At 42.7% G+C, this 14,907-nt stretch overlaps 1 protein-coding gene across 1 annotated transcript in view; it reads left to right on the top strand.

Annotated features, from left to right (window-relative positions):
* AFF3 (ALF transcription elongation factor 3) overlaps nt 1–14,907 on the top strand; it is a 328,515-nt gene that overhangs the window by 276,498 nt on the left and 37,110 nt on the right. The window contains exons 10-11 of the mRNA XM_069855424.1: nt 5,242–5,410; nt 13,842–14,888. Of these exons, the coding sequence (XP_069711525.1) occupies nt 5,242–5,410; nt 13,842–14,888 (1,216 nt within the window). The remainder of the gene's footprint in view (nt 1–5,241; nt 5,411–13,841; nt 14,889–14,907) is intronic.

The raw sequence follows: 14,907 nt of genomic DNA, 5'->3' as shown, positions 1-14,907 counted from the left end.
CCATTTCAGAATCTTGGTCAGATTTACTGCTTGATTTAAATCAGTTTAGCCTAATTGAAGTCAATGGAGCTATGACAGTTTATACCAGCCAAGGGACTGGTGTCTGTTTCGGAATTCTGTTTTCCCACAACTGGCCTTGATCTTCCAGACAGTGATGGATTTTCTGCGCATTTCAAGTACTGCAAGCATTCATACAGACTTTCTTAGGATTTTCTTGAACACTCATGACAACTACAAATTCAAATCACTTTCTGTGTTTACCTATCGATGTTGACAGCGTGATCCCTAACAGTGTTATTTGATTGTTAAAGTCAGCTCTTAACACTTATTGCTACATTCCTGTTTCCTATGGGGAGTCTGGGCCACTGGGTAGTTGCACAGAGTTTGGTAGATGGTAAGGTAGGGTGAGATTTAGAAGGAAAATCGCTGATAATCACAGCTATGCAGATGACACTGGTTAAATACTATTGCATCTCCAGACACAAAAACAAGTACAGCAGATAGTGTCTGATAGTGCTACTGAGTTTTTTGATAAGGTGGCCCTGCATACAATTCTTGCAAAGTGAAGTTACGCTGATTTGGACTCCAAAATATGAAGCACGAGCATTTGCATAGCCTTTGTTGAGGCTGGAAAAGTATTTCAGAGGCTCACTCTGATGTTTTCTTGGCACAGTCTTTTCTTCAAGGCCTGATTCCACCTTGCCTTGCATTCTTGACAGTCATTCATACCTGTGTAAAGTGGGTACAAAGTGCCTTTGTACTGCAATGCAGTGAAGACCTGGGATCACAAATTCTGCAGGATAGGAAAGATTTTTCTCCTTTGAACCCATTTTAAATCATCTCCAAATTATTGCATTTTGGTAAAGAACTGCACCTGTTTTACTTGTACCTTGACCAGGCGTCCATGCTGTCTGCCTTTGAAATTCTGGCACTGAATTTCTTCAGTACAGCATATGCTTGGCTGCCCCAGGAACTTCTTGTGGCCAGTGCTGAATGCCATGATTTATCATCATAGAAAGCAGCGCAGCTGTAAGCAGCAGCTTAATATGAAGCATAGAGTAGGACCCAGATCCAGCACAATTAACCTTAAGCGGTCTCCAGAGAGCCACTGAGGCAATCTGATTTGGGAATCTCTCTCCACTGACTGAATATCAAACGCCTGCAGCTTACTGCATGAATGTTTAACACGTCCCACCACAACTAACCTCTCAGGCTTCTCCAGGGACTGAGATGGCTCCACCTCTCAACCTGGATCACAAAATAGTTTAAGTGGGGAATAGGTCTTAATCTCCCCAAATCACTGTGTTTCTGAACCTGCACATCTGAGAAAAATTGAGACTGTGAGATATGTGGCAATTCTTCAGAGAAGGGTGATTTGTGCACTAGGCAGTGCAGGAAAATAGGTTGTTGAAGATCTATGCAGTGTTTAGATGCCCAAATTCCATGTAGCCAGGATGATAGGAGATATCTGATGAGAAACTTCAAATGGTGCGTTGGTTATTAAATGATCTTATTACTGAACTTCTGGCAACTTTACCAGATATTTACTCTCTCAAATCAGAGTGCATGAAAAGTAGTTCTTACCCAAATTGTTGTTTAATTGCTTAAAAGAAAAACATTTCTGTGATGTAGTAATTAATTCTGGGGCATAAGCCAGTAGCAAAATATGCATTAATGTTATGTGCCAGTCATTAAAATGTAAATAGGTCTTTTATTTTGACTGCACAATCGCATTTATGCACTTTAGGAAGAACAGTCCAAAATGGAAGTCGCCTGTATAAAATAATGGTCATTTTTTAATAGGAATGTGTGAAGAAACATGCAACTGTTTTCACCCTGGTCACAATAATGTAATGAAGATCCTTATAACAATATGCTACATTTAAAAACAGAAAAGGTAAAAGGGGGACAGCAGACTTCAATGATATCAGCATAAATGAGGAAAATATTGTAATTTAAATTTTTGTAGTATATTTGCTACTACCAGAGTAGCAAACATAGATTTCCAGATGTTTGTGAAGAGTCCAACAGTTATATTTTATATCTATGGCTGTAGTAACAATTTCTATTCAGCAGCCTAGAAAAACATTTCATGTCACAACAGGAAAGAAATATTACTGTGGGGTTTTTTTCTCCCTCATCTCCTATATAGCAACTCTGAATACTTCAGTCAATGCCAAACAAAAATGATGGTTTAAAAATTAAAACCATAGTCACTAGGGGTAGGACATAAATGTGCAGATGTTTTGTGATGCTGAAGAACTTTTCAGGCAACAGTCACAATGCTGTTGTGGAGAAGACTGGAAATCCATCAGAGTCGGACACTGTCAAAAGCATTCCCTAAGCTACACTGTCAGAAAAGGCAGTTATCTTTTCATATTCCCTTAAGAAAAGAAGAATAAAAAAAGTCAAAACCAGAAAACTTACTTACAATGGCCTTTATGCAGCTCTCACTATTTTATTAGCAAGGGACTGACTGTAACCTGTTAATATAAGTGAACAACTTATATCTAGAGTTTACTGGGCAATCTATACAAGTGGAAAACTGCATTGTCCCAAAGCAGTACACAAAACATCAATTCTCCTTCTCAGGGAAGGAAAAATTTTACAAGTTTATAAGCCGTTTCTGTTTCAGGCACCGCCGTGCCTTAATGCTGTTACACACATGGCTTGTATTTACCACACCTACCTGGGTAGGCAAAGAGATATCATGAATAACAACAAAAACAGCAGAGGGCAAGTTTTTAAAGGCACTCATTGTAATTGGTACATTTAATGCCTGTGCATGATGACAGACCTCTTGCCTCCCAAGAGCTGCATGTAGCACTGAGCTGTCCTGCCAGGGCATGAGCGTTTACTGTTGCCTCTCTCTCCAGCCTGGTGGTTACAAGGGTGGAAATCAAGGTCAAAAACATAACTGGATGTCAGCTCCTCCCTCTCCTGTTTATTTTACTTGCTTTAATTAGTAAGGTGAGATCACAGGTGATGTTTTCTGCACTGCCTGGCCCAAAGGGTGCAGAAAGCCCTCCAACGGCAGCACAGTTCCCCAAGCAATCAGAAATTCTCTGTAGCCAGAAAGGCACAGGCACCTGTGCAAGTTCCTAGTGAAAGAGATGTAGTGGAAGTACTGGCTTATGCAAGACAGGTGGTCCGGTGGGTAAAGGTTAGCATATGTTAGGGGAGGTGGGGATAGGGCCAGGAAGTGTGCAGCCATGGGGAATCATGGAGTTGAAACTGCATCTCTGATGGCCTGGCCTCTTTTCTAAGCCCCAGAAATTGCCTGTCATATGTGGCTTGTGTCAGGTGTCAGGTACCAGTTTTCCAGGATGAAATGCACCATTAGCAAGTAAAGAAAATTCATTAGGTGCAACATAGCAGAACTGTAATTAATTATTAGATATTATTTCTCACAAAATGCATCACCGATATCACATTGCATTAGCTACAATATTCGACTGATGGACCGTAAACAAGGGTAATGATAAACACCAGTGAATGGAATTGGGAGGAGATGGTTATTACGGTACCGGTGTGTTTCATGTGGGGTTTATTTAACAGTCTCATTAATGATCTGGAAAAGGAAGTGAATAACCATTTAATTAAGTTTGCATTTGATACTAAATTAGAAGCTGCTGCAGACACCTCCAAGGGCAGAGAAATAAATCAAAAGGAGCTAGAAGCATGTGCAGTAAAGAAGAAAATGAGATCTGGTATGGAGGAAAAAAAGCAAGCTAATCTCTCTGGAAGCAAATAATCTAAAATGTAGCTATCAGTGGAGGAATTCTGGAGAAAGCAGTGTTGAAAGAGATGTAGGAATGTTAAGGGACTATATATTCCATCACAGCTTGGGTATTTGTTTACAGAAGCAACACATCAAGAAGCAGGAAGGTAATAGCCCTTCATTGTAGGGCTCTAGTGAGAACCCATCTGTAATGCTGCACTCTGGTTTGGGCATCCTGTTATCAGAGAGATATAGACAAATAGGACGGAGTTCAGAAAAGAGACATAAAAATTATCCCACATCCCTGGAGATAATGACTTATGAAGAAAGATCAGAAGAAGTAAATGTGTAAGGACTTATCTGAAAGATTACTGAAGTAGGGCAGGAAAGCACATATGTGAAAGCAAAAAGGGAGGAGAATAATTTATTATAGCAACTATTAGTAATGGGATGAAATAATAAGTAACAACAATAAATTTTAAAAGGGCAACTTCAGGTTGAATGTAGGGAGAAATTTCTGACAGTGGAATTTGGGTTAGTTTGCAGAGAAGTTTCCCAGGGGTAAAAGTAAAAGCTGCATTCAAGTCATTTAAAATCAAATTGGACAACTCAGTAGAAAATGCACCCTGCTATAAGGAACACTCTTCCATTGCCTGGGGAGTAAGCTGGGTGACTTAATAGGACATTTCATGCTCAAGTCTTTATGACTGTGATATTTTTAATATGCATGGTCAACTATTTCAGGAAAGTATACATTTCTTCTGCTGTCAGGCCTGATGATACAAACACTTGCATGCAAATATAACTCTTAAGAAGGCAGGGAGTTCTGCTGACAGCGCTGCACAGCTGCTGCGCAAAAACACAAGCCTGAGGTCTTCTAGTTTCTGCAGGATCAGTCTTAGATCTTCCAGTTGTCAATATCAAGGTGGTATATACAGGTAACCACATTATTTATGGGTAGGTGATGGAGTGTGCAGACAAAAGGTGGAGATCAGAAGCTCCAGTGAGGATGTGTTATTATTGCTATTATCATCATTTTATTATTATCCTTACTGCTACTGCTACTTCTAAGTGACTGGTACTGTGGAGTTCAACTCCATTTCTTAACTGTTCACCTTTTTCATCTCCTGCTTTCACTTCTGTGCAGAGTGTTCATTAGGCACTGTATGACTGCTTTTTATACTCTGTTTTTTAACATTTGACATTTTTAATATATCCTAAAATGTCTGTTGAATGAGAAAAGAAACAAGCTGAAGTGAAAACATGATCCTCCCTCAGATGAAGAAGAGATATCAAAGGCTATGGATTTAAATGGATGTGAGAGTAACCCCATATTTTGCCCCCAGTCATAATAACGTAATGTTGAACTCACTTCACCATTCATTAGGAGTAGAGGCAAGCTCACAGGCATTCAGATAGGTATAGGCCCCAAAACACCATGGATTTTACATGTGGATTTTTTGTGTGTTTGTTTTCTTCTCTTCTCTTCCCCCTCAATGATGGGCTTTGTGTGGGGCTAGCAGCCTGGTGGTGCCACAGTCCAATGCTCGAGCCTCAGGACTCTCCAGCAAGGGGTCAAGCAGCAGCAGCTCCAGTGAATCCGAGACCAGCTCAGAGTCTGATTCAGAGAGCGAAAGCAGCTCCAGCGAGAGTGACGGCAGCAAGCCCTCGCATTACTCCAGCCCAGAGGTAAGGGCTTCTGCTCTTTATGATATAAGGGTGGCAATCCATTATTACACCCACACAGACCTTTTTGCAGGCAAGCCAACAGAAGGAGGCTGCAGGGAGCTGCATAAAACAAATGAAAGGGAAAGACCCCAGGGGTCATCCCCTGGAATGCTGTGAAATGCATGTGGCAAGGGATCCTGGGGCAGAGTAAAGCATTTGGGGGGAAAAAAATGAGAAAGAAACAACCCTGTGGTATTTTTGTCAAATTGGAGATGAGTGGAGCGCCTTGCAAGGCTCACAGCTTGCTTGAAGTTTTATGCGACTCTGCCTCCATAGCAATGGCTTCCTTAGTGCGTAAGTCCTGATGTGGGCTCGCAGCACTGCAAGGGAACTAAAGGCTTCTCTACACAGGAATGCTATTATAAAATCAGTTTGAGGGTGGATTTTTAAAGCAAAACTGTTGTTCTTCACTCACACACTTCTCTCATCTCACTCTCTAAGTGAATTATTCTCTGCTACTGCTGCCTTTGTATGATTTATTTTAATCCACCTCCAAAATGGACTAAATTGAATTACTCATCGTGCAAAACATTAAGCCGGAACTTGTCATCTGGAAAGCTAGTACTGAAAATTTCCACATGCAGACAAGGCCTAGCCAAATTACAATTAAGCTGCCAGTGCTATGTCACCTTCTGCTTTCACCTTAGCAGAGTGCTCAACAGACACTACAAGGCTGCTTTCTCTGCTCTGCTTTTCTACCAGGTTTGATGTTTTAACATGTTTCACTCAATACACGCCTTTAGTATAAACCATAAACTCCACAGCCACATCACACACATTAATGTATGTAAAAATATTCAGAAATCTAACAGCAAGATTGTAAATACACACAAAATACGCTCCGTGTACTTCCCTGTTCCACATAAAATATCCAGTCACCAGATTCCTTCCCCAAAGATGGTGCCTCACCTATTCTCCTATAACCAGCAAGTCTTTTCTCAGCTTTTGCTTGGTGTTTAGGACCATGTTTCCTATGAGGCAAAATGCAGCACTCACAGAAACATCCTTAATATATTTTTCTCAGGTTCTGTCACTTTTGTTCCTTATTTAACACTTATCTTCCTTTCTCCCTTTCCTTCACAGTAGTTTCGGGTCCATTTCCAGTTAATTTTACTCTCATTTTGTTCCTTTCCTAAATCTCTATTTCTGGTTCTCTTTCTTTTCATCTCTATTCTCTTCCTTCCAGTCTCTCTCTTTCCCCGTTGCCGTCCCTGTGCTACCCCTTGTCTTGTTTTCCATCCTGAGCTCTTTCAACCAACCTGTGAAGACCTTGTTCTCTCTGACTAGTTCCCTACTGAAATCAGTGCAGAGATCTCACACTCAGTCTCTCCTCTCCCTGTGGGTTCTCAGAAGGTAGAAGAAAAGGAACAGAGATGAAAGAGAAGGAACCATTGTTGGGGTAAGGAAATATGAGATAAAAGGAGGAGAAGCATAGTACCCAAAGGAAGGGAGGAGTGTTTACTCTCGAGGCAGATACCCGTGCTACTTGGACCTGAGAGCAGCCCTTCCTCAGGGAATGAGGGAGGTTAATTAACTGAGGCAGCTTGTGGATTTCATGAAGTCAATCAGGGGCCTGAGAGTCATGGAAACATGGAGGAAGTGCCTCCTCTTAAGCATTTTATACATATCCTCTCGAGATCTGTGGAACTACTTTTGCACAGAGCCTGAGTTATCAGTGATCATTGTCACGCAACGGCTGCACTGCTCAGCAGAGGGCTTGTCTCTTTGCATTATATTTGTGTGGTTTGCCTTCTAGGACATGCTGTTTGAGAGATGCTTATACAAAAATGTAAATGACTCAAAAATTGTGATGGCTGCAGTTGTTTTCATAGGTCATGCCTTGATGGGATATGGGAGAGGCCACACATGGATAGGATCAGCATGTCCCAAGGAAGTAGTTACCTGTGCTTTCTCCAAGGTCCAGTGCTCTCCCAGTTACTTCTTCCAGTTACTGACTGGAAGTCTTATCTGCTTTGCAATAATACTTGCATTATTGCACCCAGAGAAGTCATCTTTCTAAAGTATGTGCCATGTTCTCACCTGGTAAATGGACAGAGAGACAGATCCTTCGAAGCCCTTTAAAGGGAGGCCCCGTCCACCTAAATTTAAGCAGGGGACTCAATTCCAGTTGTAGTCTTAAAACAAATTTAATCTGTTGGATAAGATAGAAAAAGCAAATAGATCTTTGCTTTTGCTTTAGCACCAACTGATAAATTCAGGTACAATGAACTTTAGCACTCAAGCACAATGCTGGGCAGGAAATCCATTTTTCTGAGTTGGGAGGAATTTAATCTGAAAATCTTCAAACTATTATATGGCCTTCATTCTTTTTTCCCCCCCATAATCTGAAATATTATATGTGTAAACTCAAAAGATTTTTGTTTCTAGGACAATGTGTCTTCCACATTTGAGGTTATCTAGAAATTCAATTGTTTCATTTCTTCTGTATATTTTTCCTCATCTTATTTTGAGATCTTTCAGTTGTTCTCAGGTGCCTAAAAACAGTTGCCTAAAGTGTAAAGGCAGCTCATTGTAAAGCATACATATAAAATAGATTAGACGAATTGCACCCTAAAAGTGTCTGTTGCTTTCCATTGACTATTTAGAGTCTGTAGTGACTAGCTCAGCTGTCTACGCTTTATGTCTGCAGTAAACTAAGAATAATGGCTCAGCTAGAACAGGAGACAACATTCAGTCTGGTTTCAGTGATGTGGACAAATTAAGGTGCCTCAGACATTAATGTGAGTAGTTATAGGTTTGTGGACTGCCAAACCTGAAATTATGAACAAGGAACTGAGGCTTCTATCTCCTGTTTCTTTGCTGAAGTCATGAATTCTTCGCGTGACCTTAATTAATGTCATAAATGGCAACTCTGCAAAACAATGACGTCTTGTCCTTGCAATTATTTTGCTGGTAGAAAAAAAGCTTGTGTGTCAAGTCCACAGAAAGAGCTACATTTCAAAAGCTAAGAATTTGGTTTGTTTGTTCTTTAAATTATCCTGGAAACCTTTAATAAGGCTGAGCCTGGTTAGACAATGGGGAATTCCCACTATGCAGGGAAGACTAGAGGGAGGAATGGATACAAAGCAAAGAAGCCAGCTCAAAGAACAAGGCATCAGTGACAAATCAACAGTAACCAGGCCAGAAGAGTCTTGTCCTGGGCTCCACCAGCCCCATTCACCAGATGCAGTGTCCCTTACAGTATCTATTGTTATGACTAGATCACAACCATGACTATTTTTTCCTCTAACCAGGTCAGGGTTGAAGTGATTTGTAGGGTTATGCTCTTCCTCACTCTGCTGTTTCATCAGTAAAGAGCCACCTCCTGAGCACAGTGCATCAAGTCCTTCAAGTGCCTGGACATTAGTACCAGTGGCTGATAGGCCACTGCCTGTGAATCCTTGCTGTTCCCTCAGGTGCTGTGCAGAATTGGTTCTCTTCTCTTTATCTTGGAAAACAGAAAGAATGCAAGTATCTAACAGAGTAGGTAACTGGTGAGCATGCTTATGTCACTTCACCAACCTTTCTTCGCTGATAGATTACATTAGGGAAGCAGGGGAAGAGTTGTAGTTTTAGGGCTGCAGTGTGCCTGGGTATGTTTTCTCTACCTGTCTTGTTTTCCAAAAAGTTTTTGCTTTCCATCTTAAGTAGAACCGCGATTCAATTTCCTGACTGGTACACTCAAAAGAAAAGGGAATTCTCTACACCAACTGTAAACATTGTATTTACCTTTGCAAATAGGATTAATGGGCTTTAGCTGCCCTGTGGACTATTTTTGACAAAGATTACAAACTAAATTCTCACTTCCCTCCAGGAAGCTTTTTGTGGCAGGAGCCATCTCTTACCACAGATGTGCGCCATGCCTGACACGTAGGAAACACCAGTCCTAGTTTGATTAAGCACTAGCAACAGTACTAGTAGAAGTACCAACAAAGTAATAATCATCACAATCAATATCATCATCACCTTTGTCTCAATTACAATGAAAAGGCACTTCCATTGTATGGAGACTGCGCTCAACCCAGTCTTTGATAGCGCAGTAGCACAAGCAAGTTATCATAAGGGTAAATTACTGTGTGGATTTACAACAGGTTGAATATATTGCAGGGATGGCTGTGGCTGATGGCTCAGTCCTACCCCACAGTGGGCTAAGTACACACACATATTGTAGGCTATCTAATATCCCAATGAAAGTGGTATCATGCTTCAAGTTTCAGCCACACCCTCAGTCCTGCATTTTAATAACAAGCATAGAGTGACCCCATTACACGTACAACGTTTAACAGCCCTTCACCCCCTAAAGTGTTTCTGAATAATATTTTGACAAAGGTTTCATTTGGATGCATGCCACTTCTGCCTCTAGTGGCACTTGTAGCCTTGAAGAGATCTGAGATATATTGACAGGCTGTGTGGGAGTCATCCCACCTAAATTTGGACATTTATACTGTAGATAAATGCATCTTCTCATCACCTCAGCCACCTCTTTACAGTTGGTGGAGAGGAATACATAATTTTAGGGCTCAGCTCATCTGGCCTATTTCAGACGCCTATTTCAAGAAGGAATATTTCACACCCTAGAAGAGTAGTCCACTAACTGCAGAAGGAATTCGTTGACTAGCTGAGATATAGGTGTCTATGTTGTACAGATGAATCTGCCCACAGTTTTTAAGGAAGTGTATTGCATCCTTCTGTTTCTCGATGAAGCCTCGCACATGTGTCTGTCTGTGGTGCGTTGGTCCCTGGAACTATCTTTGGTGAAGTTTCCTGGTTTGAGTTTTCATGCCAAACCCATATTTCATTGCAAGTCAGCTTCACCACAGACTGTTACTCCTGTTGCTGCTGCCTATCAGCAGAGCACCAGCTTTACTCCAGTTAAAAGCTGTCCATTTGTCTTCAAGGCCTCAAGGCCAGCATATTTCCATGACACAAAAAAAAAAGTGACAGAGACCATTCTGCTACCTGATCACTTTGGATGTATATTCATATATATATTTCCACACTTATATGCTGCTGAAACTGTCCCGCTTGGAGCAAACCAACTTTTCTTCCATAGAAGACCTTCTCAGGAAGGCAGTGTGGACAGGAGAATTAAGGATTTTCTTTTTCTCCCGGAAATATTCACAGTTAGGTATGTGAAGCAGACTGTCGAAAACTTTCAAGCAAATTTTCCCAGTCTGTTTTTTGACCATGCCTGCTTTTCATTCTTGGCTGTCATGATTTTGTTGTCTTGCAAGTTACCTTGGGTTTTTAAGTGATTTCAAAGTACAAAACTTTTCAGTTAGAGCAAGCTATTACGTTAATTACTTCAAAAAGTGAATTGACATCGCTCATACACACTGACAAATATTCCAAAACTGTATCACAGCCTAGAAACAGTGAGAGAAGTTTTTAAATTCTGACTTTTTTAAAATTTGGATTCTTTGAATTTACCTTACAGGCTGTAGGCTCTTTGCTTTTAGCAGATGCATCTTAAAGAGTGTTTTTAGCAGACACATCTTAAGGGTTTTTTTCAGCAGCCACAAAGATTTGATTTTTTCTTTAAATAAACCCTGGATGGGAATCTAAGTCCGTGATTCTGAAAGCTGAGGCTTTAAGAAAAAATAACAAGTGGCCTGAAACTCTAGACAGCGTTAGTAAAGCTGGCAACGTTGCTGACCATTTTATTAGACTTCATAGTTATACATTGGTGGGACTGTAGTTATACTGCCTAAATAGCAGACATATCACTGTAGGAAAGTCCCACATTGCCAAGTTATGACACTGAAGCAGTTAATCACTGTTTTCTGGAGGCTTACTGTAATCCATTGAAATCCATAATTTGTGAACCACAGTTTTCAAGAATTGCAAGGTACATAAGGAGACAGAATGGGTTGTAGTGGAAAATCTGAAAGTTTTTGGGTTTTTTTAACTTCCAGGCTGCCTTCATTCTGCCCTGTACTTATGGGCAAAGGTATATTTTTCCCCACATGCTTCTGATGTATGTTCTTTTCTTAAATACACCTGAACAGTGGGAAGACTTCCATATATAGTGAACTCTTTATTATATATCTAGTAAATTCTGTATGTGCACAATGAATGTCACCAAACAAATGCATCTGTATCTTCAGCAGCAATCAACAACAGGCTGCTTATTTTAGATAAAGAGTTAAGGGCTATAAAAATGTACCTTCATCCAAGAGAAATGCTGCACATTAATTTTCAAGATTTACAGCGAAGGAAAGAAATTCCACATGTAAGATATTAGGGAGTATGCTTAAGAACAAAATAAACTTACGGCAATCCAGCAAACTTCCCATAGGTATTGAATGGCTCAAGAAGGAATATATTAGATGTTATTGTCACAAGGAATGTTCGTATCATATAAATTCCAATGTCTAACTTCTTTGCTTATTTTAGGAGCCTTTGCTCCATGTTGAGTGAACACGACCCTCAGTGGGGGATTCTGGAGACACACTTGCCTATGCAGGAAACATGTGTTGCCCTCAGGCACCTTCTTTAAATAAGGAGTATTGAAGTAAGAGACTCTTCTAAGTTAGAGACTGTAGTTATTCTCTCTTGAGCAAACTTCCTTGCAGAGCACTGATGATTTTCGTGTTAGACTCATGACATGCTTTTTGACTATTCATGTGCAATAGCCTAGTGGATCAAATTTTGGTTCTAGTTAAGAAAATCAGGAGACTTTTCACATTAGCTTCTGCATAGTTAGGTTATGACTGGCCATCTGCTCCATCATTTATTTCTTTTGGATTTTTTTCACCTTTCCTCTTCATTTTATTACATTCAAATTACTGATTGCAGGAAGCAGTAGAAAACACTGGCACATTGTTCTGAAATAACATTGTCTGAGCTGTGGTTACATTTGAAATCATAATTATCCCACTTCTTCACTGTCCAAACACAATTATATTCTAGATGCTCCCTTATAACTTGATCATGTTGTGACAGGAACAAAGTGAAAAACTAGCAGCCTCACAATACTCACAAAATGAGCACTTGACAATATCTTGACACAACGAATGTTTGTGGCATCTCACAGGATTATAACATCAATCCCAGATAGATTATACAAACCACCTGGTTAGCCCTCCAGCTTCCCACTACCTGCTTGTATGCTTTTTAAATACTTTTTGTGTTTAATGGCACAAGACACAAAATACATATCCCTAGGATTCCTACTAGTTTCCTCCCCTGGCCTCAGCTATACCCCTACCTCGTTTTCCTCCCCTCCTATCGCCTTTCTATTCTTGGGAGTGTTTCCCTGTAAAGCCAACGCAGTAACGCTACATGAATCATCCTTCGAAATTATGAATGACAGAAGCCATCCTCCTTCCCAATCTCATTAAAAAACAAAAAATATCCCCACTTGCACGGCATGTCCCACATCTCTCATCCTGCTACGTAAGACCAGGGTCATAGACTTGCTTTGGCTTGGGAGTGTCTCCATGAGCAGAGGAAAATTTCAGCAGTACCAGGATGGGTCTGGTGTTTCAGAGTCTCTGAGAGAGCCTCGGGGTGAGTGCAGCAGAGTCTCAGCACTGAACTTGTTTAGGGACCTGAACAGGCTAGACCACTGGGCTGAGACCAATGGCAAGAGGTTTAACAAGGCCAAATGCCGGGTCCTGCACTTGGGGCACAACAACCCTGTGCAGTGCTACAGATGGGAAGAAGAGTGGCTGGAAAACTGCCTGGAGGAGAGGGACCTGGGGGTGTTGGTTGACAGTGACTGAACATGAGCCAGCAGTGTGCCCAGGTGGCCAAGAAGGCCAATGGCATCTTGGCTTGAATCAGAAATGGCGTGACCAGCAGGTCCAGGGAGGTTATTCTCCCTCTGTACTCGGCACTGGTGAGACCGCTCCTTGAATCCTGTGTTCAGTTCTGGGCCCCTCACCACAAGAAGGATGTTGAGGCTCTGGAGCGAGTCCAGAGAAGAGCAACAAAGCTGGTGAAGGGGCTGGAGAACAGGCCTTATGAGGAACAGCTGAGAGAGCTGGGGTTGTTTAGCCTGGAGGAGGCTGAGGGAAGACCTCATGTTTCTTTACAACTACCTAAAAGGAAGTTATGGAGAGGAGGGAGCTGGCCTCTTCTCCCAAGTGACAGGGGACAGGATGAGAGGGAATGGCCTCAGGCTCCACCAGGGGAGGTTTAGGCTGAACATTAGGAAAAAAAAATTCATGGAAAGGGTCATTGGGCACTGGAACAGGCTGCCCAGGGAGGTGGTTGAGTCACCTTCCCTGGAGGTGTTTAAGGGATAGGTGGATGAGGTGCGGAGGGGCATGGTTTAGTATTTGATAGGAATGGTTGGACTCAATGATCTGGTAGGGTCTTTTCCAACCTGGTGATTCTATGATTCTGTGATTCTATGATTCTATATTGCCATCTGTTTCCCTTTTAGCCTGAGCCACCCTCATCCAACAAGTGGCAGCTGGACAAGTGGCTGAATAAAGTCACCCCGCACAAAGCACCCATCCTGACCCACCATGATGGGCCGGCACTGGAGGCTCATCCCTACTACGGACTTGTGAAGGCAGAGCAGCAGGAAAGTGAGAAGACCCCAGTTGCCAGCCCTGTTGAGCACCACGGCGGAGAGAGCCGCACCACTGCCACCACCACCACTGGGGACAGACCACGACCCAGAACCGCCAACAAAGCACCAGGCAGCAAAGGTGGCCGGCAAAAGTCACCCCCTGCAGCTGACAGCGGGCCCCCAAGGCGGGCAGCAGGGAAGAAGGCACCACGGCGGGTGGAGAGGAACTCTGCTGGGGACAGCCCCCACTGCCACGGAACGGAGGAGCCCCCCGGGAGCCACAGCTTTCCAGAAAGTACTGCTGGCGAGGCAACGAGGGCACGGCCCGGCAGCGGCAGCAGCAGCAGCGGTGGATGCAGAGCAGGGCATCGCCGGGAGCCCCGCTCAGCCACAGCCGTCGAGAAACGTCGGGCCAGAGGGCCAAGCAAAACGGCACCCAAATCCAAGGAGTTCATCGAGACCGAATCTTCATCCTCATCATCCTCCTCCGACTCGGGTTCTGAGTCAGAGAGGGAGGAGCGCCCGCTGCCCAAGGCGCAGGCAGCGGCCAGTGCTGAGCCGCGCACTAAGGACACGGGGACCAGCGCCGCCAGCAAACCCCACGGCGGCTGCAGTGCCTTTGGCTCCGTTAATGCCAGGACTAGTAGTGAAATAGCAAAGGAGCTGGAGGAACAGTTTTACACCCTGGTTCCTTTCGGTAGGAATGAGCTCCTCTCTCCTCTGAAAGACAGTGATGAGGTAAAGTCACTGTGGGTCAACATTGACTTGGCTCTTTTGTCCAGGATTCCAGAGCGTTTGCCTGAAGAGCCACTGGCCATGAGCGCTGGAGCAAACGAGGCGGCCAGCCTCCTGCAGGGTAGTAGTGCTGACCCCCCAGCAGAGAAGGGTTTACCGAAATCTAGAAGGAAACGCAAGGTGAGCTTCCTGAGAGACT

The sequence above is a fragment of the Phaenicophaeus curvirostris genome, chromosome 1 (genome assembly GCF_032191515.1).
Source record: "Phaenicophaeus curvirostris isolate KB17595 chromosome 1, BPBGC_Pcur_1.0, whole genome shotgun sequence".
Lineage (NCBI taxonomy): Eukaryota > Metazoa > Chordata > Aves > Cuculiformes > Cuculidae > Phaenicophaeus > Phaenicophaeus curvirostris.
Note: the sequence above shows the minus strand (reverse complement) of the source record. Positions and strands in the feature narration are given on the sequence as shown.